We start from the raw sequence: 25,575 nt of genomic DNA, 5'->3' as shown, positions 1-25,575 counted from the left end.
CACGTTTTTTAAATGTTGAAACCGTGTAATGGACAATGTATGGGCAAGGCACAAGGCATTAGTTCATTGACCCCTCCCTTGGAGAAGGTAATGGTACCCTTCCTTAGGCCTTAAATGGTTATATTAACAAGGTACGTGAATCTTTTTCACTTTCACCCAATTTTTTAAATGTTTACTCAACGACTTGAGGTTACCGTCAGTGAGAGGAGGGTGGGGATTAATTTTCGTCACCCTGTAAATCCAGCACAGGGAAGGCCCTACTTACTGGTCATTTTGGATTTCCTGGTCGTTACGCCGTGTCCAGGATAATTCATCAGCCGGGCAGCGAAGCTTCAATTGTTGTCGTAGCTTTGCGTGAACGGAATCAAGTGCTTAAGTTGGCGCAGTGATGTAATTCACGATAGGAATTTATAGGAAGAAGGAAACTTTGAGGATTTGTGGACCCTTCAGAAATTAGGGTATATTGCTGTTATTGAGCCATATAGCCATGCCGCAACTTTCCGGTATTTTACGGCATCAGCATGTCTGTTCAGCACAGCTTCTGGGATGGATCTGCGTGAGTATCATTATTTTTACGTTAAACCCCAAGCACTCACTCACTCATTATTCTTCGATAATTGCCTTATGGAATAATGCCATAAGGTACACGTAATCTGATTTTTAAAAATGCAGAAAATCTATTTTCAAGATTTCTTGCAAGTTGGCCCATGGATCTTGGTCGACAGCCCAGTGGCGATGTACTATACTATGGCTTTACAAGGCTATACTAAGGATCAATTTACAGTGTCTGCATGGTTTTAAGGAAGGCCTAATAAAAGAAACAGTTGTGTGCCCAAGATCAACCGTCTTGAATACGATACTAGTTATCGTGTGATGAGTTGCCTTTAATCACCTGCATGCTAGCATAACAATCGCAGTAGAATCGACCGCTTCGGCGGCCTGTAATAGTTAAAGCGTCTGCATCGAAGTCGATAGACCTCGGATCAAACCCAGGTCGAGTCATACCAAAGGCTTCACGCGCAACACAGAGAGGTTCGAGCCAAAAAGTACGGTTGGCCCGGTGTCAGTATAATGTGGCTGGGTGTGGTGCCAGCAGCACATTGGCGGCATGAACTCGCCCTGCCATAAGAAGACATAGTATATGTACACACATGTGATGACTTCTTGTCGTTTTATGACTGAAAAATCGTCAAGTACAACGTAAAAGTCCAAGCATACATGCAAACATACAATCATATGCTATCCTTACCTGTGCCAGACTGCTTAGCCATTCTGAACATAAAACACATGTGAATGCTGTCCAGGTACGTGTATATATCTTTCATACATTCGTAGTGCTTGTAGATGTATTTGCTATCCCTCCCTTGCTGAGGTTATACAAGACACTATAATTGACATAAAATGATAGCAATAAAAAGCCACCGTAAGCTGGTGGAGACTGAAATGAGCCCTGTATGTGAACTAGGCAGGATATAATATAAGCTTCTCATGTTTTATTACTTCTATACATGTACGCCCGAAATATGTTGACGCTATAAAATAGCTGTCCAGATAGATAATCACTGGATTCATAAAAAACAAGGTTGTCAAAAGTAACGTGTCTTGGCATATATATGGATGAAACATTCCCTGTCCTATTTGATTTATATATTTATTTATTTATTTATTCCCACGTAAGGCCGGAGAGGAAGCCAGCACGAGCTGGACTTGAACTCACAGCGACAGCATATGTGAGAGGCTCCTTGGTCATTACGCTGCACTAGCGCGCTAATCAACTGAGCCATGAAGGCCCCCATGTCGTATTTGCGGTTTAAGTATATTGTACAATGGCGTAAGTGTAGGCCTATTTTAAAGGAAGAAAAATCAGTTCATCGGCACTACAACACTTAAGTGGGATTGAAATGAGAACTAGCTTCTGATCGGCCAATGTATAAGCATACATGGTAACACTGGTAACCTTGAAGCATCCCCAGATAGGACCGACCACATAAACACATCTTGCCGCTTGGGGGCCCTGGTGACAAAAAAACACTCTTTGACGCTCGTTTGCAGGCTATTTGCGTACATGTAGTTCAAGACCACTTGTCTTCCACCAAAATGAAATGAATGAATGATTGGGGTTTAACGTCGTACTTATCAATTTTTCAGTCATATGACGACGACAAGTCATTAGGTGTGTGTACATATATACTGTGTCTCCTTGTGGCAGTGCGGGTCCATGCCGCCAAAGTGCTGCCGAAACTGAAGTATTATGCCGAAGACACCAGACATGACACCTCACCCAGTCACATTATACTGACACCTGGCTCTAACCTCTCCGTGCTGAGCGCCAAGCGAGGCTGCAACAAGTACCATTTTTTAAGTCTTTTTCCACCAATATAGAAAGTTTGTCAGTAACTTGCCAAAGGCCAATGGCTTTTCTCGGGGCACCATGGTTTCCCCGCCCATATAAACCTGGTCGCTATTGTAAAAGTAAAAAAAAAACCCTTGAAAATGACGTCAAACAGCAATCAAATAATTAAATATATAAACACATTTTGTACGACAAAAGGTTTCATTCAAGGAATGGTTTAATGTTCATTCGGATATACCATAACAATATTCAGTGAATATGTATTAGCATGCATGCATTTCATAAGCATCATTTAAATTAAGATTTTATTTTAAGGGTTTGGTCATTGAAATGCACATCTACAGTTGAATGTTAAGAATACATCCTCTCAGCATTTTGACAGTATCCAGCCTATGATTTGCATTGAACTAATTTCTCGATAAATAATTATAAAATGCATATAATGATCAGTCATTCAGTTAAGTTTTCCATACATTTTGGTCCTTAATTGATTCGAAAAGACATTCATGTACAAGCATACAACAAGGAAAGGGCCTAGATATCGTGCGTTTAAACGCTCGCTGTAGCGTCACGCTGTTGTATAGCGCGGTCGATTATTTTTCAAGAATCGACACTTGTGAGTTAGTAGGTTGAGTGATGAAGGGCGACGATTTGTATAACCTAAGAATACAGAAGAATGGGGCTCGAACTCACGAAAACAAGGCTTTAAAACATTCCATTATCCCACTGTGCTATCCGGGAAGACGATACAACCTTCTCCCTTTACACAACTTTAAACATTTGTTGTGACGTCAATCCTTTGACATAAAACGTTATTTACGATCGTCGAGTCCTCCATGTCACTCTGGTGACGTGAAAATCGGTGTTGTGTTCGAAAAATATCGCATTCTAAGAGCTCGCCATGTTTCGAATAAAGTGTCTAAACTCGCTCGGCTTATATACAGCGTTACCTTCTTCGCATAGCCATGCATTATCCCAGCACTTCAAGCGAATGGAAGTCGGTATATTTGCAGATGTTCTTTATGTAAAGCGACACGAACTAAGTTTTCCCTTGTAACATGGAGGTGAGCCCTGGTATTGCCAGGGTTACAAAGTGAATGCATTTTTGACCGGTAAATAGTTCCAGAGGACAAAAGAACAATAACTGTTGATTCTTGAAAAATGATCGACAGCTGCATAACACTGGACTCGTTTACGTAACAGAAACGCCTTGCAAATGACGATTCTTGAAAAGTAATCGTCATTTGCTCGGCGTTTCTCTACTATGTAATAGTAAACTGAGAATAGGTTAGGATCAGAAATCCTTGTGAGAAAATTTTCATATAGGCACTTGTTTGGATTGATGAATGGTTAATGGTTTCTCACAAACTCATTTCAGTAGCATTTCGCACAATTTCTAGTCAGATCGAGTTGGTCATCCACAGAAGTCGGGCCTCTACAGAAGTAGGTCTACATATCGCGAAATAACGCATGCATGGGAAAGACGATTTTTTTCATAGCATGACACTTTCACTGGAATGTTACAGGATTCGTACCCAAAAGGACACGAGCTTAACGCTTAAGACAACGGCTAAATATTCTCACTGATAGATCTATAAGCTCACTGCTGCATGAATATTCTATACTTAGGAAGACAAATATGTAAAACAAGTTCCCCTTTAGTGTACAGAAGTTTATAACAGATGCCAGTCCTCACGAGACAGTGGCTCAAACATAGGCTAACTTACATAAAAGATTCTGGTTCTCATGAAATAATGCCTGAAACCGGCTTGCTTAAGATTCTCGTCCTCATCAATTAGTGCTTGCAAGACAGTCTTGCTAGTCCTCATCAAATAGTGCCTTCAAAACATGCAGGTTTGTTTTCATAAAGGATTCTAGTCCACATCAAATAGTGCCTGCAAGAGAGGCTTGCTTACATAAAATATTCTAGTCCTTGTGAAATAATTCCTGTAACATAGACTTATACAACAAATTTTGTTCTTTACGAAATAATAACTCTAACATAGGATTATATAGGGTTCTAGTTCTGATCAAACAGTGCCTCTAACATAGGCTTAAGTCACAGATTCTAGTTCTCATCAAACAGTGCCTCCAACGTAGCTTGTCACAGATTGTAGTTCTCATCAAACAGTGCCTCCAACGTAGGCTTATGTCACAGATTGTAGTTCTCATCAAACAGTGCCTCCAACGTAGGCTTATGTCACATATTCTAGTTCTTATCAAATAGCGTCTCCAACACAGGGTTGTTAACTGGCAGATTCTTTCCCTAATGAAATTATTTATTTAATCATTTGATGAGTGTTTTACGTCGTACTCAAGAAAATTTCACTTGTATGACGGCGGTCAGCATTAAGGTGGGAGGAAACCGGGCAGAGCCCGGGGGAAACCCACGACGATCCGCAGGTTTAATGAAATACAATGCCTGCAGGACAGGCTTACTCAACTGATTCTAGTTCTCAAATAGTACCTCCAACACAGGCTTTCTTACACGACAGATCCTAGTCATCATCTAATAGTGCCTCCGACACATTCAAGGTTTTACAACAGATTCCTTTTCGTCAAACATACAGACCAGATTATGTTTAAGATAAAATTTAGTGGACATCAGAGTCTACCGAAACATGGCAAGACGTCATATTCTGTTTACTTCAAGCAGATTTGCATTAGTACTTTGGTCCTAGATCTACAACCTCCTCGCAGTGTCCCCCCGTCTCACAGTGCCACGTCTTCAGCATTGACTCTACCGCCGTTTTGGTAAACCCCAGACGTAAGCACTTTCATCAGTTTGAGTGCCGTGTATTTCAGTAAGGTTTCCTTTTTCTCTGCTCTCATTTTCTTCAGTTCGTTTCGCAGTGGAGTAAAGTAGGTATTCTCCAAAACATAGTCACTCATGTCCGTTTTCACCAAGCCAGGGTTATAAGAAAATCCCAGAAGTTTAGGCTGCAAAAAGACAAGGGTATATAGAATGAATTATTATGGCTTAAAGGATACTTGAAACATTATTTCTTAATAAGCCTTTGGAGATCTGTCGTTACATATAAAAGTACAAAAATATCATAGCCTTGGAAAATTAAACACAGTCTGGAAATAAGTAGCCTGATGTCGTGACGTCGACGGTGAAGGCTGTCACGAAGACCTCGAGCAGGATTATGTACAAATTGGGGAGGAGTGGTGACCGGGAAACGGTGGGGTCCTAGGGCTTCTTGCAAAGTTTACCATTCACGTCAACTTCCGAATATATTGATGGAAAATATGCGTAAAATGAAAAGGTAATTTTGAGTGAGTGAGTGAGTGCTTGGGGTTTAACGTCGTTCTCAACAATTTTTCAGTCATATGACGACGAAGGAATCATTAGGATGCATGTACGTGTAATGTGCCTCCTTGTTGCAGGACGGATTTCCACCGCTCTTTTATTTAGTGCTGCCTCACTGAGACGACTTACCGAAGGCAAGCAAGCCGCCCCGCCCGAGCCATTATACTGATACGGGTCAACCAGTCGTTGCACTATCCCCTTCATGCTGAACGCCAAGCGAGGAAGTTACAACTTCCTCTTTTAAAGTCTTAGGTGTGACTCGATCAAGGATTGATCCTGGATCTACCGGTCCCGAAGCGGACGCTCTACCAACTGTGCTATCCGGGCCGGTCGGTAATTTTGATGTCAAGTGTATAATGTCAAGTGTATAATGTCAAGTTTGAAATGAACATCTCAATGACTTTTTTCAAATGTTAAGCGTTTGTTTTTAACTGTAATACAAACTTGGTGTAAAATCAAAGCAGCGACGATACATGGCAGCTGGCAAATGGCCATTTGTACAGCCGCGTTCACACTATGCGATTTGTCGAATTCGACAAGTTGAATAAACACGGGTCAGCTTGACAACAGCATCGCGTGAACACGACTTATCTCGCAAATTTCGACCATTTATCTCAGGTGGGGTTTTATTCTGACTGTTCATGTAAATGCTTATATATAATAGCAACTCAGTAGACCCAAATGCTTGGCTTAAGCGGAATTATAAAATGGAGTTTTAAAAATACACTAATGTTAATGAAGATTCACCATGCTGGAGTCAACATATATTGTTCTCTTGCAATACGGTATTTCCGACTTTGAATATATAACAGAAAAAAACATTAACTGGCAGAGTTAAGACCTGAAATACATAAGGGGAGAATGAATCTTCACTCTTGAGTTTAAAAGGGAGGAAACCCACCAACACGTCAGATGCCCTGAAAAAGCAAATGTGTCGGGTTTTGTAAACATTTGTTTGTGTAGCTCGCGGTGTAAACAAGAAGTGTAGCGCAAATACACAATTTGGTACACATTAACAGTGCACATAAAGATGATGTAGGCAAGGTACACATTAACGTTCCAGTGCAACACATCTTGTGTACTTTGTGTACACAATTGTGTTGGAAAATGTTAAACTTGTATACTCACATCCTCCGAAAGTAGATCCCGCAAGTACGCATCCCTAGCTTCTTTCGCGGAGGCATATATAGACATGCTAGGAAACAGTCTCAAATCCTCATGCGTTACTGCTACAATGGTGACTTTACTTTTGTCCTTGAACATTGTCACAAATTTTGACGTCAGCATAATCATGGAAAATACGTTGATATCGAAGTATTTCTGAAACACGAAACATTTCCATACATCATTCCCATAGGAGGAGGCCTATAAGATAAGAGTTGGAAAATTTGTTCACTGAATATATTATTATATTATATGAGTCATAACTGCACCAAACAGGGGCCTAAACTTACGCTTACACTTAATAAAAGTGGCATTTGAGTGATTTTATTTTATTTACAAAATGGTATAAAAAGTTTGGTTTTTTTGTGATTAAGAAATCGACAATGGTGACAATACTTCACCCATCGATGAACATAATCTACAATGACCATTAGATCATGCTATAACTATTACATATCTGATGACGTCATACCCGAAGATAGTTTGGGTCATCGTACGCCCACGCTGGCTTCGTGACGTCATTCATTGTCCCAGCATTGTGGATGAAAATTGCTTGGAAAAAATCTTCTGGCTTGAGGTCTTCTGTCATTTTCTCCCATACTTGTCCCAGATTCTCAGTATCTGCAAAATCTGCCTCAACTGTGATGACTGGAAGAAAAAGTAATTTCCGATAGTATTTTGGTCTATCACGACAGTGTAACATGTCGTCGGTGCTGCCTCACTTAAACGTAATGCTGAAGACACCCAATACAACGCCCGACACGACGTCCGACGTACACAAAATATACATGTTCTATGTATAATGCGTTTCTTCGTCATAGTCGAAAAAACTGTACGTTTAAACTGCATATAACTTGTGAGGTCATATTTTTCTTTTCCAGGATTTCCCGTCTGCTTTTAACCCCTTTAACAGATCTTGCGAGATCGATTTTCCGAACACGCAATTACTGGTACATATTATTTATAGCTTCAAGGTAACATTATATGAACTCATTCAACATTATTCATAAGAGGCAAGTCTCAAACTATTTACGCTGTTCAGAAGTATGCCATATACACCAATATCTGACATAAATATCGTGACAAATGAATTGTAGTTTGGCGTTGAGAAGGACATTTATAGAAATACAAAAAAAGAGTTTGATAATAGCGAACAAATGTAGAACAGATTTAAGCATACGATAGTCATGCCACAGAAACGTGTTGCCATGACTACAACACATCTGGGAGTTACATGAGAGATGCGCGCGCAGGGTTTATGCCGGTACAGAATATGCTATTTTCGGACTAACAGACTGTAAGGCAGGCTGCTAGGGCTTTTTTAAGGGAGGAAGTTGTTTGTCAAGCAGAACAAAAGTTGGCAGGAGTGATGCACATCGTATACTGTAAACATGGGCTATGAAACTGAGCTGAATGTATGTGCCCATGTACTCACCCCCTTTAAACATTACCAGTTTCACGTCAGGAAAAAAAAAAAAAAAAAAAAACACTTCCGGCTTGGGCCGGCATGGAGCTGATTATTCTAGTACACTTTTGAGCGATAATCACAGCACGCGTGTCATATAATAAACTATATACGGTAATTAACCATTTGTAAACAATAATCTGGTAATCATTAGCTCCATTAATGACTTAATTAGGCACTAGTTCACGGCACCTAATGCTTAGGGTACAGCAGCTGCATCGCGTTACACCAGAGTCAAGCTATATGTTATGTGCGCTAGATGCACTGATTTATGGCCCTATTTTTTGTAAAGGTAGGCCTATAAGGTAATTCCGATAATTCAGTCAGCTGCTGCTTCATTATCCTGAATAACCAGCGTACACATACACATTCTCCAATCAGCTAACTAAGGTATCACACGTACACATTCTCCAATCAGCTAACTAAGGTATCACACATACACATTCTCCAATCAGCTAACTAAGGTATCACACGTACACATTCTCCAATCAGCTAACTAAGGTATCACACATACACATTCTCCAATCAGCTAACTAAGGTATCACACGTACACATTCTCCAATCAGCTAACTAAGGTATCACACATACACATTCTCCAATCAGCTAACTAAGGTATCACACGTACACATTCTCCAATCAGCTAACTAAGGTATCACACATACACATTCTCCAATCAGCTAACTAAAGTATCACACGTACACATCCTCCAATCAGCTAACTAAGGTATCACACATACATAACCTCCAAATGGCTATCTAAGGTGTCACACATACACAATCTCCAATCAGCTGCCTAAGGTATCACACACACACACAACCTCCAATCAGCTGCCTTACAGCCTTCTATACCTATACTATATCACACATTCAGCCTCTAATCCTAATGCCGGGAGCCTCCGTGGCTCAGTTGGTTAGCGCGCTAGCGCAGTGTTATGACCCTCAGTCTCTCACCAATGCGGTCGCTGTGAGTTCAAGTCCAGCTCATGCTGACTTTCAATCGGGACGTACGTGGTAAGGTGTGTCAGCAACCTGCGGATGGTCGTGAGTTTCCCCCGGGCTCTACCATGTTTCCACTCCCCATAATGCTGGCCGTCGTCGTATAAGTGAAATATTCTTGAGTGCGGCGTAAAACACCAATCAAATAAATAAATAAATAATCCTAATGCCTATACCTAAGGTCTAACACACATAAACTCCAATCAGCTGCCTAAGGTGAATTATCACACATACACAACCTCTAATCAGCTGCCTAAGGTATCCCACATACACAACTTCCAATCAGCTGTCTAACGTATCACAAATACACAGCCTTCACTCAGCTATACGTATACTGTATCACACATTCACAGTCTCCAATCAGCTTTAACTAAGGTATAACACATACACAGCCTCCAATCTGCTACATTAGGTATCATGCATACACAACCTTCAATCAGCTATTAAATGTATCACACACACAGTCTCCAGTCAGCTGCCTAAGGTATCACATATACACAGCCCCAAATCATCTACCTATGGTATCACACATCCACAGCCTCCAATCAGCTAACTAAGGTATCACACATACCCATCCTCCAATCAGCCAACTAAGGTATCAAACATACACAGCCTCCAATCAGCTACCTAAGGTATCTCACATACACAACCACCAATCAGATACCTAAGGTATCACACATATACAACCTCCACAGCCTGCAATTATCTGCCTAAGGTATCACATATACACAGCCTTCAGTCAGCCATACCTATACTGTATCACACATTCAAATCCGAAATCAGCTACCTTAAGTATCACACATACACAGTCCAAAATCATATACCTAAGGAATAACGTATACACAGCCTGCCTAAGGCATCACACATACACAACTTCCCATCAGCTATCTAAGGTATCACACATACACAGCCTTCAGTCAGCCATACCTATACTGTATCAAACATTCACAGTCTCCAATCAGCTACCTAAAGTATCACACATACACAACATCCAATCAGATGCCTAAAGCATCACACTTACACATCCTCCGATCAGCCAACGAAGGTATCACACATACACCTTCTTCAATCAGTCAACTAAGGTATCACACGTACACAACCTTCAATCAGCCAACTAAAGTATCACACGTACACATCCTCCAATCAACTACCCAAGGTATCACAATATGCGGGTATCACACACACACACAGCCTTCAGTCAGCTATACCTATACTGTATTACACACTCACAGTCTCCAATCAGCTAACTAAAGTATCACACGTACACAACCTCCGATCAGCCAACGAAGGTATCACACATACACGGTCTTCAATCAGCCAACTAAGGTATCACACATACACTGTCTCCAATCAGCAACCTAAGGTATCACACATACACAATCGCCAATCAGATGCCTAAGATATCACATATCCACATCATCCAATTAGCCAACTAAGGTATCACACATACACTGTTTCCAATTAGCTGTATAAGATATCACGCATATACTACCTCCACAGCCTGCAATTATCTGCCTAAGGTATCACATATACACAGCCTTCAGTCAGCCATACCTATACTCTATCACACATTCAAATCTGCAATCAGCTACCTTAAGTATCACACATACAAAACCTTCAATCAGCTATAAAAGGTATCACACATACACATCTACCAATCAGCTGCCTAAGGTATCACACGTACACAGACTTCAGTCAACTATAGCTATACTATATCACACATTCACAGTATCCGATCAGCCGCCTAAAGTATCACACGTACACAACATCCAATCAGATGCCTAAAGCATCACACATACACATCCTCTGATCAGCCAACAAAGGTATCACACATACACGGTCTTTAATCAGCCAACTAAAGTACCATACACACACAACCTCCAATCAGCTATCAGCTGCCTAAGGTATCAGACATACGCAGTAACCTGCATCACACATTCACGGTCTTTAATCAGCTATCACACGTACACAGTCTCAAATCATCTACTTAAGGTATAACCCATACACAGCTTCCAATCTGCTACTTAAGGTATCACACATACAAAACCACCGATCAGATGCCTAAGGTATCACACATACACAACCTCCAATCAGCCACCTATGGTATCACACATACACAGCCACCAATCAGCCACCTATGGTATCACACATACACAGCCACCAATCAACTACATAAGGTATGACACATACACAACCTCCTATCCGCTACATAAGGTATCACACATACACTTCCTCCAATCTGAAACCTTAGGTGTCACACATACACATCCTCCAATCTGCTACCTATGGTATCACACATACACATCCTCCAATCTGCTACCTGGGGGCCTCCGTGGCTCAGTCGGTTAAAGCGCCAGCGCAGCGTAATGACCCAGGAGTCTCTCACCAATGCGGTCGCTGTGAGTTCAAGTCCAGCTCATGCTGGCTTCCTCTCCGGCCGTACGTGAGAAGGTCTGTCAGCAACCTGCGGATGGTCGTGGGTTTCCCCCGGGCTCTCTGCCCGGTTTCCACCCACCATAATGCTGGCCGCCGTGGTATAAGTGAAATATTCTTGAGTACGGCGTAAAACACCAATCAAAACAAAAACAAAACAAACAAATCCAATCTGCTACCTATGGTATCACACATACGCATCCTCCAATGAGCTACATAAGAAATTACACATATACATCCTCCAGTGAGCTACCTAATTTATCACTCATACACAACCTCCAATCACCTACCTAAGGTATCCCACATACACAACCTCCAGTCACCTACCTAAGGTATCCCACATACACAACCTCCAGTCAGCCACCTAAGGTATCAAACATATACAGCAAATAAAGTATATACATGTATGCGCTATCACAATCTTCCTAGGGACCCTCCCCCCTCCCCCTCCCCCCTTTTCAAATTACTACATCTAACGGTATCGAAGACCTCACACATACACATGTACATTAAGGCACCAGACAAGCTCTACACTCCTTTCAAACTGGCACATCTACTAAGGTATCACACATATACACCATCCAGTTAGCTAAAGTGTCACTCACACTATGTAAAAATGGCACACCTTACAAAACGCATAGATAAAGTCACGCGTGCACTCCACTGAAAACATAATGTGTCACGCATATACACGAAAATTCCCTCCCATCAGAGAGGTGCTGAAATGAATTACGCGCTAAGTAATTGGGCATAATAACAACCCTGCTCTACAAACCACCATTTGTACGCAGGTATAAAGTATATACATAGGGGCATGACCTTTATGGGGTAGGGGTCGGTCACTTATAGACTTGTACAAACGTTGCAAATCGATTTACAAATAAAATGAGTAGAATGAGTTGTTTTGAAAGTTCTGAATGAAACACAACACAGACTGGAGTTTTCATTCTGAAGTGAATGTATTTCTGTGTTTCTGATGTCCATATAATTTATCGTCTATCCAGTGAACACAAGAAGAAGAAAACCAGAACTAAACCTGTTCAACCAGAACACGTGTATAGCCTGACCGGAAAGGCAGGGGTGGAGGAATGTCACAAACAAACACACAACACTAAATCAATCACGTGACCACCAATTGAGTGCGTGCGTCTATTTTTATCCACAGTGTCATATTCTGTTCAATTCTGAATGTGTTTACAGTTCTGCCTGCATGAATAGCAAAGAGCTACAAATCACAGGATTGGTCTTTAATTTAGATCGTAGTTACCATGACTTCAAATATTTGATTACTGTTACGTGTATTTTGAGGAGAAAACAAATAAGTACATTGATCTAATTTTATCCAGTTTCAAACTTTGTATAATTTTGAATATGTCCCGGGGTTTATCTGGATAAAGAAGGACTCGAAAAATCCTGATTCATAACGTCGCGCTTATCATAACTGTGGTTACCATAAATCAGTGGTTACCATAATTCAGTGATTATCATAACTCAGTGGTAACCATAAATCAATGGTTACGATAACTCAGTAAAATGACAATTGCAACTTGTAAGGACATATACCCTCGGAAAGAAACTACTGTAACGAAGTCAAGTACCTGACACCCCTGACGAAAACTGCACACGAGTCGGATGCAAACCTCCGATATGTTCCTTGGTCAATGCTTTAGAATAAAGTGCGAGAAACGCCTAATACATATTTATTTATTTATTTTATTTGTTTGTTTGCTAACGGTATACTCAAGAATTATTTTCATATTCGCTGGCGTTCTGTGCAGAGGAAACCAGAAAACCACTGATCTTTGACAAATGACGAATTTGGTGCGGGTGACGTAGAGATACTGGTGGATGACAAGTCGCTTTCAGCGAATGATTGACAACGCCAAAGGCCACACGAGCGTCCGCAAACTCTTGTAGTCACCAATGCCCCACAAGCAGTAACAACGGTGGAATTTTTGTTTTCAATAATCTTTAAATCGAGTTGTCATGAAATCAGATTCAAAAATGTACGGAAGAGTCTTAATTTTATCAAGGCACATATTTCTCATATATAGCTACGTTAACAATACAAAGTCTGATACAACAGTGTAGCGATAAATGCTGTGATTGAATGAAGGATGTATAAGAAGGCTACTGAAGGGCCACTTAGGGAAGAGAGATTATCTACTAATTAATATTTTCGCATGTTTAATTAAGAGTTATATGGTTGAAGCAACGTTCCATACTTAGGTTTTGGGTATATGAACCGGAATAAGGAAATGCATATATTTACTGGAGGAAATAGTAGGTGGAAGTTACTTTAGCGATCAGAGATTGAGCGACGTATGTAAAATTCATGTAAGGCGAAATCACACTACAGGGTTAACATATAGACTCGCGCCCACGTGTCAGTCCTATCAATTTGAAGAAAATTCACGTTGAGGACGATGTTTTCACATGACATTAAGTTTTTCATGAAGGCTACTTAACTTAACAGTCCTGGAAGAAAAACAGCCCTGAAAAGTGTTACTATGAAGTTTAATACTAACACGACGCACCGTGCATCTTTATTGGCTGATTGGGTTTGTAAGCTGACACTGTCAAAAAAACATTCCACTGGACGCCAGGTAACGTGAGACAGGTGTGGTTGTGTGAGACTGGTTCGATACTCTGTGTTAAACCCCGTCTCCACTTCGACCAATACGGTTCAGCGTTCCAGTCAACGGCTTCAGATATTCCATCAGAATTCTGGATGGTACACATATTTTCCCTCACCAGTGCTGAATTTTTGCTAATGCCAGAAAATCATTCATTCCGATATTGTAAGTGCACAATAAGAAGATGAAACAATAATTTGGAACCATGGAAACATAATCTCTATTCGCGCGGGGCTTGTATGCGGAAAATGCGGACGAGCATACAACAGAGGTAATTTTTCGGCTGGGGTCATGTGGCTAGGTTGCGTATAGGTCACTCCATTGTCACATGCGCGTCTAGGTATGAGTGTTCGCTGTTAAGTAGGTCACCATCACTGAGGAAAACATACCTAGGCGGAGGAACTATTTGTTTAGTTACTCACTTTCTGCACTGATACGCACAGGGTTTTAGGTATATATAGGCTACATGTACATCAGACGGGAAACTGCACAAACATTGGACGATGACGCGGGTCTATAGTATTAATGCACTAAAACAGAATAAGTTCATTTAAACAGGAAAATAGTCTGATCTATTCTACATCAAACCTTTAAAGAATCCTTCGATAGCTGTCTAGATATCTTCCAAATGCTACACGTACCTAGATATCTTACAAATGCTACCTGGATATTTTTCAAAAGCTACCTCCTTCAAAGGATTTCTGGATAATTTTGAAACAATGGATCCCGAAGAAATGTTGGATATCTTTAAACGGTAGATACGTGTATATAGCTTAAACGGTTAAACCTCGGGCGTTTCAAAAGCAGGTATATACTGACAGCCGAATTCGAATGCGGAAGCAGTTATCGAGCAGGAAACGCGGGGCGTATATAGTTGTATAATGTGCATAAAGTGATAAAAGGCAAATCAGCTGTCGTGTAACAAACCAGGAAGAGCCTTTAGTGATAATAAATGTACAGCAACAAATTGAATACACCGGCGCAACAAGTCAGTGTTTTCAAAAACTTTCTATTCTGTTCTGCAATGAAAGCGTCCCTCTGTGAATAATTACGACCCCTCAGTGGATAAAGTTGAGTCTGTCAGGTATGAAAAACTTTTAATGGGGAGTGGTTTGATTCCCCTACCCAGGGTAGCCCTACTTGCTAAAAATTTCGCCATGTGTATCTTTCTTCAAACTTTAATAAGTGAAAAGTTATTAATAACAGAATGAGAAAAAATTACAGGTTCAGTGACTCCAGCCTTTCGTTAAAAAAATCACCATTTTAATTATGTGAAATGGTTTCCTCCTCGACAAGGCGACAATATGACCAACAAGGTTACGCTATATGCAAGGTCGCCTTGACCAGGAAACCATGCGTGGAAACACGATATATAAATGGAACCTGTGTGCTTTATTTTTTCAGGTCATCGCCAGGCCAACAGGCCATCGAGTGATGGTTCCAAACTATATATATATACATGTAAATATATATCCATCATCGAGCGCTTAAGACATATTAGCATAAATACATTATGCGAAATTTTCAAAAAAAAACGGGTGGGTCGTGTTAAAATTACGTACCAGGTATAAGCGTACATTAGTCCCGAGGCAATTAAAGCTGACAAAGCGGATGCGGTTGAGAGGTTTTGAATGGCGGCGTTTAATGTGTACTGCTATAGATATTTCCTGGCCTATATAGGTGTATATAGCTGTATGACATGTAGTCTGTACGTACACACAAGAGTTAACTTCATTTTGTTACCATCTGTCTGCATAGTACAATTCCGAGGGAAAGAGTATATTCAGGCTTGAACATTGCAGTACAACTACCTAGAGAACAAACATTATATATTACCTCAATTCAACCGTTTTCACTAAAGTATCTTTGTGGGCTCGTATATTTCAGTAGCACAGAAAACTAATGCCAGGCACAACTTAATTCCAACTGTCTGTCACATTATTTTACAAATATTGATATAAAATTACAAGATTTGTAGGACAAACGTATATTTATTATAGCCAATTTCTTATACATTTATTAATAGATTTGCACCGAGCAAATAAAGAAACGGACAACTTGTCCACTGGAGCGCCAGCGTGAGCGACCTGTCTCCAAACTTGGCTGCTGTTAAGCCTTGCTCTGTGTTCAGACATGTCGGATGTGTATACGTGTAGATACAGCACACGTGTGTACACGTATATATAGGTGTGTACATGTACTTGTACGCATATTATTGCGCTCGGTATATATATACATGTACATGTACGTGTACACATGTTATTGCGCTCGCTATATATACTTACCTTGTAAAGCCGGCGAAAATGCCCTGATTTCCTCTTGGCATTTATGCAGGCCTTTGGAGCCCGGTGGGGCTGTCAAAATCAGAGCGGAGTTTTTCGTTTCGGGAGCATTCCCTAAGAATTTGCCAATTTGCCAGGCGAAGGATTTCCCAATTCCTTTATCGGCTCCTGTGATGAACACTGCACACCGTCCGGCAAGGCTCGGGGCGTGTCGCTCACCGTGGGAGTCTGCCCCAGGACCACGGTTCACTTTGTAAAACGCTACCGCCATGTTTGAATACTGCCAGCCTTATATAGTCCTGTACCCGCAAACTGACTGTCAGTGTAGAGAGGGAAGCGAGGGACGTCGGTGTATTCGAGGAAGCGCTGACCCGCCAAGCTATAACAACGCTGCGTTTACATATGTCAGCCACGTGCAGTATTATAGCCGGCGCAGACGGTCTGTTCCGGTAGACAATAAAGGATCACCAAAAGCCTGTTTTACTGCCGTGCAGAAAACAAATACACACCACCAGCCGGAATATCACACACCCAGAGAACTAACAAAATATCTTATTCGGTCTGGCTTTTTACGCGAGAGTGACTCACGATTCATCATAATACATGAAGACGATCCGAGATCTCTGAAGGAAAATGACCTCCCGTTTTAAGCAATTCTACACCGCTGGCCTCTATTATTATATCCGTCTCGATTACATGCAGTCAACTTCCGCTCCCTTTTTGATTCGTGTGAAATTGTCATCAGTTAAGTGAATCAGTGGCGCTCCATGTCAATTTGATGTGTCCGTACTGGGCTTCCGTACTTCGGTAAGCATATAATATACCGCCTGAAGACAAGATGATGAGATAATGGCATATCAGCCGATAACATATTCCTGTCGCTTCATTTATTCTAACGATAATTAACTCGCCACTATGACCGTGGGTTTGACTGAATTGCAGCAGGAATATTTCGAGTGCATGATATTATCAGCGTGGTCACATCGTAAAATATGCCCATTAACCGGAATTTCTAGGATCCATACAGTAACGGATGGATGGATGGTGATAATTCACTGATATTATACACGAATACGAAGATTCTAGTGGATCGCTAACCTACAGCCCTTAGGTCAAAATTATCCACGATCATTATCAGCTTGGTCGTGCGTTCGAACCCAGCTCTCGCGCCAGATAATTTTTTTTTATATTTATCTGACATGCTTTTTTTATTATCTGACTTATTCAAAATCATACACACTATATTTCACACATACGATGGTGGTCAGTCTGTTTTATGCTTGGAGAAATTATTTCCAATTTACCCACGTATGACGTACAAACATGCACAACATACTGAAGGAAGACATGCAAGTCGTCATTATCGGAAGCTAAGGCTGCTCAAATGACCACAGGAGCGTCGCCGACCGCTTGTGTGAAGGCTCCATGAATACTGAAAACCGGGAAATGCACGAATCCCCAGCCAAGGCCGGAAAGAACCCAAATAATGTGTCCTCGCAACTGAAAGGCAAACGTCTTAATCCTTCGATCATATAAGATGACATCAATTTTATTTAACAATTGTGGAATATCGCGTATATTGCGAATTTGCGCTTGTTTACTTAAATGACAACATAGCCTGGAGAAACCGCCATTCCCTAGATACAGGACATATACCTGACTATTTTCAGCTGTTGTAACGCCGTAACTTAGTCAGAAAGAGTTCAATTTTAACACGTCATATCTGGTAATGTCTGACGAAATGTTTAGGGAAAAAAAGCGATCAACGGTCAGTTTGTTTATTTTATGGATTGGTGCTTCACGCCGTACTCAAGAATATTTCACTTATACGACGGCGCCCAACATTACAGTTGGAGAAAATCGGGCAGAGCCCCAGGGAAACTCATGACTATCCGGATTGCTTGCTGACTCTCCCACTTACGGTCGGAGAGGAAACCAGCATGAGCTGGACTTGAACTCACTGCAGCCACATTGGCGAGAAACTCGTTGCTTATTACGCCGTGCTGGTGTGCAAAACCCCTCGGTCACGCAGGCCCCTAACCCGATCAATATATGTATATGTATGTATGTAATTTGGGGTCTTACGTAATACTTACCATTATTAGCCATATGTGCTGTGTCTTCCTGTGGCAATGCGAGTCCCATGCCGCCAAAGTGCTGCCGCCATGACAAAACACGTGACACGCCACTCAGTCACATCATACTAACACCGGGCCAACCACTCCCGTTTCCTTTACTCTAACCGCTCAGTTGCTGGCCGCTTAGTCCAGTGAATAGGAAGATGTGCTTTAAGCTTAAGAATAAGCATTAAACGGCAGTCAAATAAGTGATGTATTTTTAGTAAGGGCTATTGACTTAACCAAGAGTCTCGGTGAAACAAACCTATACCAGATGTTTTGTTTTTGGTTTTTCTTTTTGGTTTTTTTTTTAATTTTGTCACTAATGTCGTATATATATATATATATATATATATATATATATATATATATATATATATATATATATATATGCTAACTTTTCCTAGTATTTCTTCTCAAATGTTGCAAGTTAGTATTCGAAATTAAATTAAGCATGAGAGAGTTTACCCGTTTAATAATGGTCTAACAGGGAAAAGTGGAATACCAAGTCCGCCATTTAGCCCATGTCCTTTATCTCTCCTAACAGATCAGACACGTAACTGGGCTAACGGCCTAATATGATGGTTACCTTTTCTGAAGAAATCGAGTAATATCTTGGTATTGCAAGTATTCAAAGGGAAATTAAATGTGAAAGGGTTTTATCTTTTAATAGTCGAACAACGAAAAGTGAAATACTCGGTCATTTAGCTGATGCCCTTTATCTCCGCAAACAGCTTGGACTTGTACCGGTGCTAACGACAGGACAATGTCGTGTATTACCTATGCACTGTACCTTGTAAGACATCTACGGCGGATTTGTATCAAAAACGACTTCAGGGACTACCAAAATACTGTTATTTTCCGCTGAATTTCATTTACTAAAAAAAACAGCTATTTTTGTTGTTTTGTATACATTTTGAAAAAAGACATTTCTGTTTTAACGAGAGGCACTAACAACTTGAAAGTGAGTTGTATGAGCGAATGTCGTGTACTGCTGTGGACCGATTAGGATCCACCCCTATCTTACTCGTAAAACACCCTTGAATCAGCTCTCCATAAAACACTCCATTTTTTTATTTTATGTCCAAGTTTGAAGTGTCTTTTTAGTTTAATATCCATTCGAGTGGAAAAAGATTTAGGCGAAAGATGAAAGACAGGACTCAGTATTCAAATATGCACCATCTCGGGAATTGATCGTTAACTGTTTCCAGTCTCCTGAGTAATGCTGGTGTGGATAGCGCAGTCGATACATTTGTCTTCAAGATTTATCTCCCTTGACGGTTTATGGTACCCTGCGCTTCACGCCTTCCTTGCAGCGCATGCACTGCTCTCTGCGTTCGTTTTATATGGCCACAGGCTCGAATTAATTTTCCATAAGCGATAATGTTAACGTCTGGCGCTGTAGCTTAGTCCCAAACTTTCCATGGCCAATAAGCTGTGCAGCCTGTGAGAATGAAGCCATAAAAATCTTGACAGGTTGACCGTCAAAATCTGGACCTTTCGATGCCGGCACCTGGGAGGCGTGCCTAACAACGCTAAGGGTACGTCACTCGCAGCCTCATCACTACCTCACACCTCGTGTCCTCTCGCCCAGAATCCAAACAAAGTTTAGACAATTTCCAGCATTTGGCCTCGGACCCCCATTAATTTTCCATAAGCGACAATGCTAACGTCTAGCACTGTAGCTCAGTCCCAAACATTCCGTGGCCAATAAGCTTTGGTGCCTACCTGGCCCAGCCTTTGAGAAAGAAGCCATAAAAATCTTGACATAGGTTGACCGTCAAAATCTGGACCTTTCCATGCCGGCAGCTGGGAGGCGTGCCTAGCAACGCCGAGGGGACGTCACTCGCAGCCTCATCACTATCTCACACATTGTGTCCTCTCACCCAGAATTTCAAACTTTCATCAGTAAAGCTCATACCTCCTCAAAGTTTAGACAGTTTCCAGCATTTTAATACCAAGCATGCACCTGTGCACCAAAAATGGACGCCTGGGAGCAAAAAAAGACTTTATACCCTAAAATTCACAGAACTACAATCGTCCCTACCGAAAAACGGAAGTTGTAATGGGGGTCTGTGTCCATTTCAATACCAAGCTTGCACCTGTACACCAAAAATGGCCGCCTGGGAGCGAAAAAAAAAAGACTTTATACCCTAAAACACAGAGAATTACATTCGTACATTACAGTTGTAATGGGGGTCTGCGTCCATATCATTGCTACCACTAGCAAAATTTGTTCAGAAATCATGAACAGCGCCGATGTCGCTGGGGTCACGGTGATAAAGCAGGAAGTGATGTCAGACAACACCAAAGACTTCATCAACCTTTATTTCCTAATACCGCTAATACTTCATACACAGGCACTCTCTTTATCTAAAGTATGGACAAAAGGACTCTATCCAGCTCATGAAACTATTTTATTCCTGAATGCCGATAAAATACTTTCGCATGAGGAACTCAGTGGTGAGGCCAAACCTAATAAGGCCAACATGTATGTACGTCTCGCAGGCTCTAAATGTCAAGCTTATCTAGTGATGGCAGTGATGTAAAGCGAGCGTAGAGATACTGTTCAAAATATGGTCTTTAATGGTGTAAGTTTTCTTAGCGGCGTCTCGCTGAAACTGATCTATACTAGTGACCTCGAAGTATACATGCATAAAACGTTCTTGTTGTGGTTTTAAAAAACATGACATAAGCCTGGACAAAGTAGAAGATAGAAACCTGAGTATTTTAGCACAAGAAAAGCTATAATCCACATTGTTTATACAGACGAAAATGTGAAATGCACCGTCCGTGCTGTCAAGCAGAATACCGGCACCATGCATAATAAAGTGCCAAACGTGTTATTTTAGACAACGAGCCTGTGATAACAGCAAATATTCGTTGTGTCACTATCACATTAGTAACCGAGAATCCATATTTAACACTAGAAATGAATAAACAATGAACGAATGGGAGTGTCGCGGATAACCGTTGCATGGCAGTTGTCAGGTTGAAGATGATGGTACAGTTCCAGTACGTTGCGGATTTCTCCTTAGGATGTGAGAATACGAAATCTCTCCGCCTACGCCTAGGATCTGGCATATAAAAACACCCAGTGTCCACTTAGTCAACAATCAGGCTTTCTTCTTGGCGTATGAAAACACATAACGTCCACTTCATCAACCACCAGGTCTTCTTCCTTGAAACTGAAAACACATAATGTTCGCTTGGTCATTCATCAAGTTTTATTCGCGGCATATGAAAATACAGAAACGTTTTAATGCACGTTAAAGAGTTTTCTTCTGACGTATTAAAAAAAGGAAAAAAATCTCATTTGATATGCAGCAAGAAGTTTATCTCATATAATTTCCAACAATCTTTTAGAAAAAGATCCAAAAGATAACATTGTATTAAATTGTTCCCCTCCAATCAGGATAATAATAAATTGCGCCAACGTATAATTGAAGCCATGCACATTCACCGGTAACCTTATCAGCGTTTTAATAATGGAAATGGTTTACAAAAAGAGACAAATTTATCATTTTTTTTTTTGAAAAGCTGGGGAATGATGAATCATATCGTTTTAGCCATCACAATGGTAGAAAAAGTGTCCTCTGAGTTTGAAAATAATTTGAGTCAATTGGCAATTGGAACCGACAATGATGTGTGTGTTGATGATTAAGAGTTCAGAAGCCTTTCTCCGAATGGTTGAGGATGTAAAGTTTTAGACCAAATCAAGTTATACGACTCTATGGTATGCTATACAAGCGTCGATGACTGGTAAAAGACAATAGCCAATGCACAAAGAGAAAGAGCGTTTACATCTGTTTGGTCGTGCGTTTATTGGAAAGGAAGTTAAACAAAGACAACAAATAGCTGCAGCGCTTAACCACTACCTATAAGCATTCATTGAGTACTTTTGTATCACAACCAGAAGTGTCCAATACACCCAGATGAATATGTATCAATGTGATACCAGAGCAAAAATTAAAATTTACGTTTTCGATTGAGTGTTTATACGGTAGAAGCGAGAGGAAAACTGTTTATGAGCCACAAAACCTGTATTTCTGTGAGCCATCTGAATGCGGTACATCCACGTACAGAAAGAACGATGGAAATTCTTTCCTGAAAGCACCACCGACTTGAAATAATTTGGTTTTTCCTAATTCCATACGAGGTAAGACACTCATACAACAGTGTTGGGTATTCAGTGAGATAAACGCTTGTCCTCGAATTGGAACTAAGAGCTGTATTGAGGTTCTTCTTATCAAAATAATACAAATCCACAAGTATGCCCTAAAGGCGAAACACCAGTTCTATTACAAACACCCTTTAGTTATGCAGGTTTGAGTTAACTCGAAGGTTGAGTTAACGCAACCTCTGTACAGTTACATACAGTAGAACCAGAAGTGCTATCCAGCTGTTGGAACTCTAGGAGGACGATGAAGTACGTGATGAAGGCATTGGCAATCTGTGGAATAGAAACATGAAAATCAATCAGTGTGGACTGACTGAATTTTGTATAAATTGCCACTCTTGTTGTTTGATATTTCAGCGAACGCTTTCAGTCCAAATTTCTTAAAATTCTCATCTCCTACAGTTCTGCTGTATATATGTATATGTGTTGGGGTTTTACGTCGTAATTAACACTTTTTCAGCCATTTGATGCGAGGAGTAATTAGGTTTATGTACATATATTGCGTCTTCACGGAGCAGGGCGAGTCCATGCCGCTAAAAAGCTCTCACCACTGAAATATCACGCCTAGAACACCACACATGACACCTCACCCTGTCACATTATACTGACAAAGGGCCAACCAGTTGTTCTGCTTCATTGGTCTAATCTCTTAGTGTTAAGGGCCAAGCGAGCAGTTCTCTGGTAAGTAAATATAGGCGAAGTGTCCAGCCAAACGACTTATAACCTAAGCTCTTTTAGAGTAATCAACCACCAAGTAAAAAGTACCCTGATTAAAATATTCATCTGGTTTAAATGAAGTAACATTTGGAAAGGGAAAACATAGTACTAAAGATTTTAGTCAGCCTACCGTCAGAATGGTTAGTTTGTTAATCACAAACGTCCAAAACTGTCAGCCCGATGGCCCCTCCTGTCAGTTTGTTCAAAAATTTTCATTGGTGCAGGCTTTGTACGTGACAATGGTATTCACACAGTTGAGCACATAGCACAGATGAAGAACCACTTTTAGGAATGATTTTGGTCCCCATTGCCCATCTCTGTACGCGAGGAAAAGTTGAATAAAACTCGATGAGAAGAGGAGCATGACGAATAAAGAAACTGAACTTGTGAGTGAGGAGAACTTGCTCGTCTTGGATTTGAAGACCTAAAAGACTCATGGAGATCACAAGAGGTTTGAGCAGCTGGAAAGGTTTGTCCTTCATACAGGTGTCGACTTTTTCTTATTGTCTTCACCTGGGTAAGCTTTTGTTATTCCAAACGACTGCATCACAGGTATAATCCGTGGGTAAGCTGACTGTTATATACGTAGGTTTGAGGAACTTTTGCTAGCCATCGATTCTTGTGGACAACTCGATTTCTGGATCGTATAAAGCACTGTAAAACTGGCCTCACGGCAGCAAAACTAACACCAAACCTCGAAGTCTTGTCTATGAGCCCGCTGTTAAATTTCGGACGGGTAAGACTCGATTCAATGCTTGTCTGCTGGGTGCTGAATGCAATCATTCATGTCTTGCAATACCACTTTGCACAGAATTCGGCACATATTTATTTGCTGCAGTCTCGTTTCTAAACTCCCCCTGCTAAGTGACACGATTCAGATTTTCATTTAGATATCATTAAATCAGCAGTTTTTGACGGCCTGGCGTTGTAGTTAAAATTCTTAACATCACGTGTCAATTGTGATATGCTGGATAGATGAGGGAAAACTTTTAATGCATACCTGAATATCGATTTTGATGAAATTTTTATATTAACGGTTTTCACGGCAATGTGTTCGTGTAAACATTACTTCTATGCAGTTAAAATATAAGCGTCAAGCCCGACATTCATATACCACTCGTAGTCCGTAAAAGGCGTTCCAAGTCGATGATCGCAAGATCCATTTCCAAAACAACGTTTAACACTAACTCCCAAAGACAAAGGTATGTAAGAAATTATACAAATAAGAAATAAAGCCGGTAACACAAAAAAGAGAAGCGGTCATCAGTTTTCAATGATGCCGGGCAGACAATGAATATTCCAGGCATGAATTCCATATCAAAGTTCAAATTCGTTGTCCGTGAATGAGTTCCAGGTCAAATAACAATTGAACAAGTATCTCAGTCGCGCTTTAATTGCTACTGTTCATAAAGGCATCATGCTGATGTAATGAGCACGGCTACCTTTACGGCCCCTAGCCCCAGGTTAAGCGGTATTAGATACAGTTTGAAAATGACGAGCGTTACAGACCCTAACCGATCAGATTGTGATTCCAAAGTAACGGACGATTACGTCTTTCCCGTTAATATGTAAAGATCTCATGCTACAAGAGGCGCCATCTATGTCACACATGACATACAAGATAGACGGTTACACTGGGCAACCAGCGCCATCTATGTTGTTAAATACCATGTACGTGATAGATATGTACATTGGGATAACAGCGCCGTCTATGTGGTTCATCACAATGCAGATCTCCAGAGATTCTGAACGCTCTGTCCATACCTGCCAACGAGAGTGTTATACTCATTGTAAAATTTGAGAAACTTAGAATGAAGGCGTTTGATGGAGTATCCTTGACAAACTAGTTTTTGAACTAGCAACTTGTGACGCAGAATAGTCATCACAATTAACGCCAGATCTGACAAATGCTACAAGGCG

The 25,575-nt window shown here is 40.8% G+C and overlaps 1 protein-coding gene across 2 annotated transcripts; it reads right to left on the bottom strand.

The window, feature by feature from the left end:
* Positions 1-2,880: 2,880 nt before the first annotated feature.
* On the bottom strand, positions 2,881-17,188 carry LOC135465689 (sepiapterin reductase-like). Of its 2 annotated transcripts, XR_010444053.1 has the most exons (5): positions 16,645-17,188; positions 7,303-7,478; positions 6,795-6,986; positions 4,488-5,293; positions 2,881-4,442 (listed from the first exon to the last, which is right to left on the bottom strand). XR_010444053.1 is itself a non-coding variant. In XM_064742999.1 (4 exons), the coding sequence occupies exons 1-4, from the start codon at positions 16,910-16,912 to the stop codon at positions 5,066-5,068; spliced, it is 864 nt and encodes a 287-aa protein (XP_064599069.1). In that variant the 5' UTR covers positions 16,913-17,188; the 3' UTR covers positions 2,881-5,065. The 2 variants fall into 2 exon arrangements, 1 of the variants encoding a protein (XP_064599069.1); XM_064742999.1 differs by having other exon boundaries at positions 2,881-5,293.
* Between the last annotated feature and the right edge of the window lie 8,387 nt (positions 17,189-25,575).

Source organism: Liolophura sinensis, chromosome 5 (genome assembly GCF_032854445.1).
Source record: "Liolophura sinensis isolate JHLJ2023 chromosome 5, CUHK_Ljap_v2, whole genome shotgun sequence".
Classification (NCBI taxonomy): Eukaryota; Metazoa; Mollusca; class Polyplacophora; order Chitonida; family Chitonidae; genus Liolophura; species Liolophura sinensis.
Note: the sequence above shows the minus strand (reverse complement) of the source record. Positions and strands in the feature narration are given on the sequence as shown.

Excerpts from the sequence above, each read along its gene's own strand:
- LOC135465689 (XM_064742999.1), bottom strand. The coding sequence starts at position 16,912 with ATGGCGGTAGCGTTTTACAAAGTGAACCGTGGTCCTGGGGCAGACTCC. Across the intron at positions 6,987-7,302 it reads ATGACCCAAACTATCTTCGG|AAATACTTCGATATCAACGT; the intron begins GTATGACGTCAT and ends TTCGTGTTTCAG. Across the intron at positions 5,294-6,794 it reads GGGATCTACTTTCGGAGGAT|CCTAAACTTCTGGGATTTTC; the intron begins GTGAGTATACAA and ends GTCTTTTTGCAG.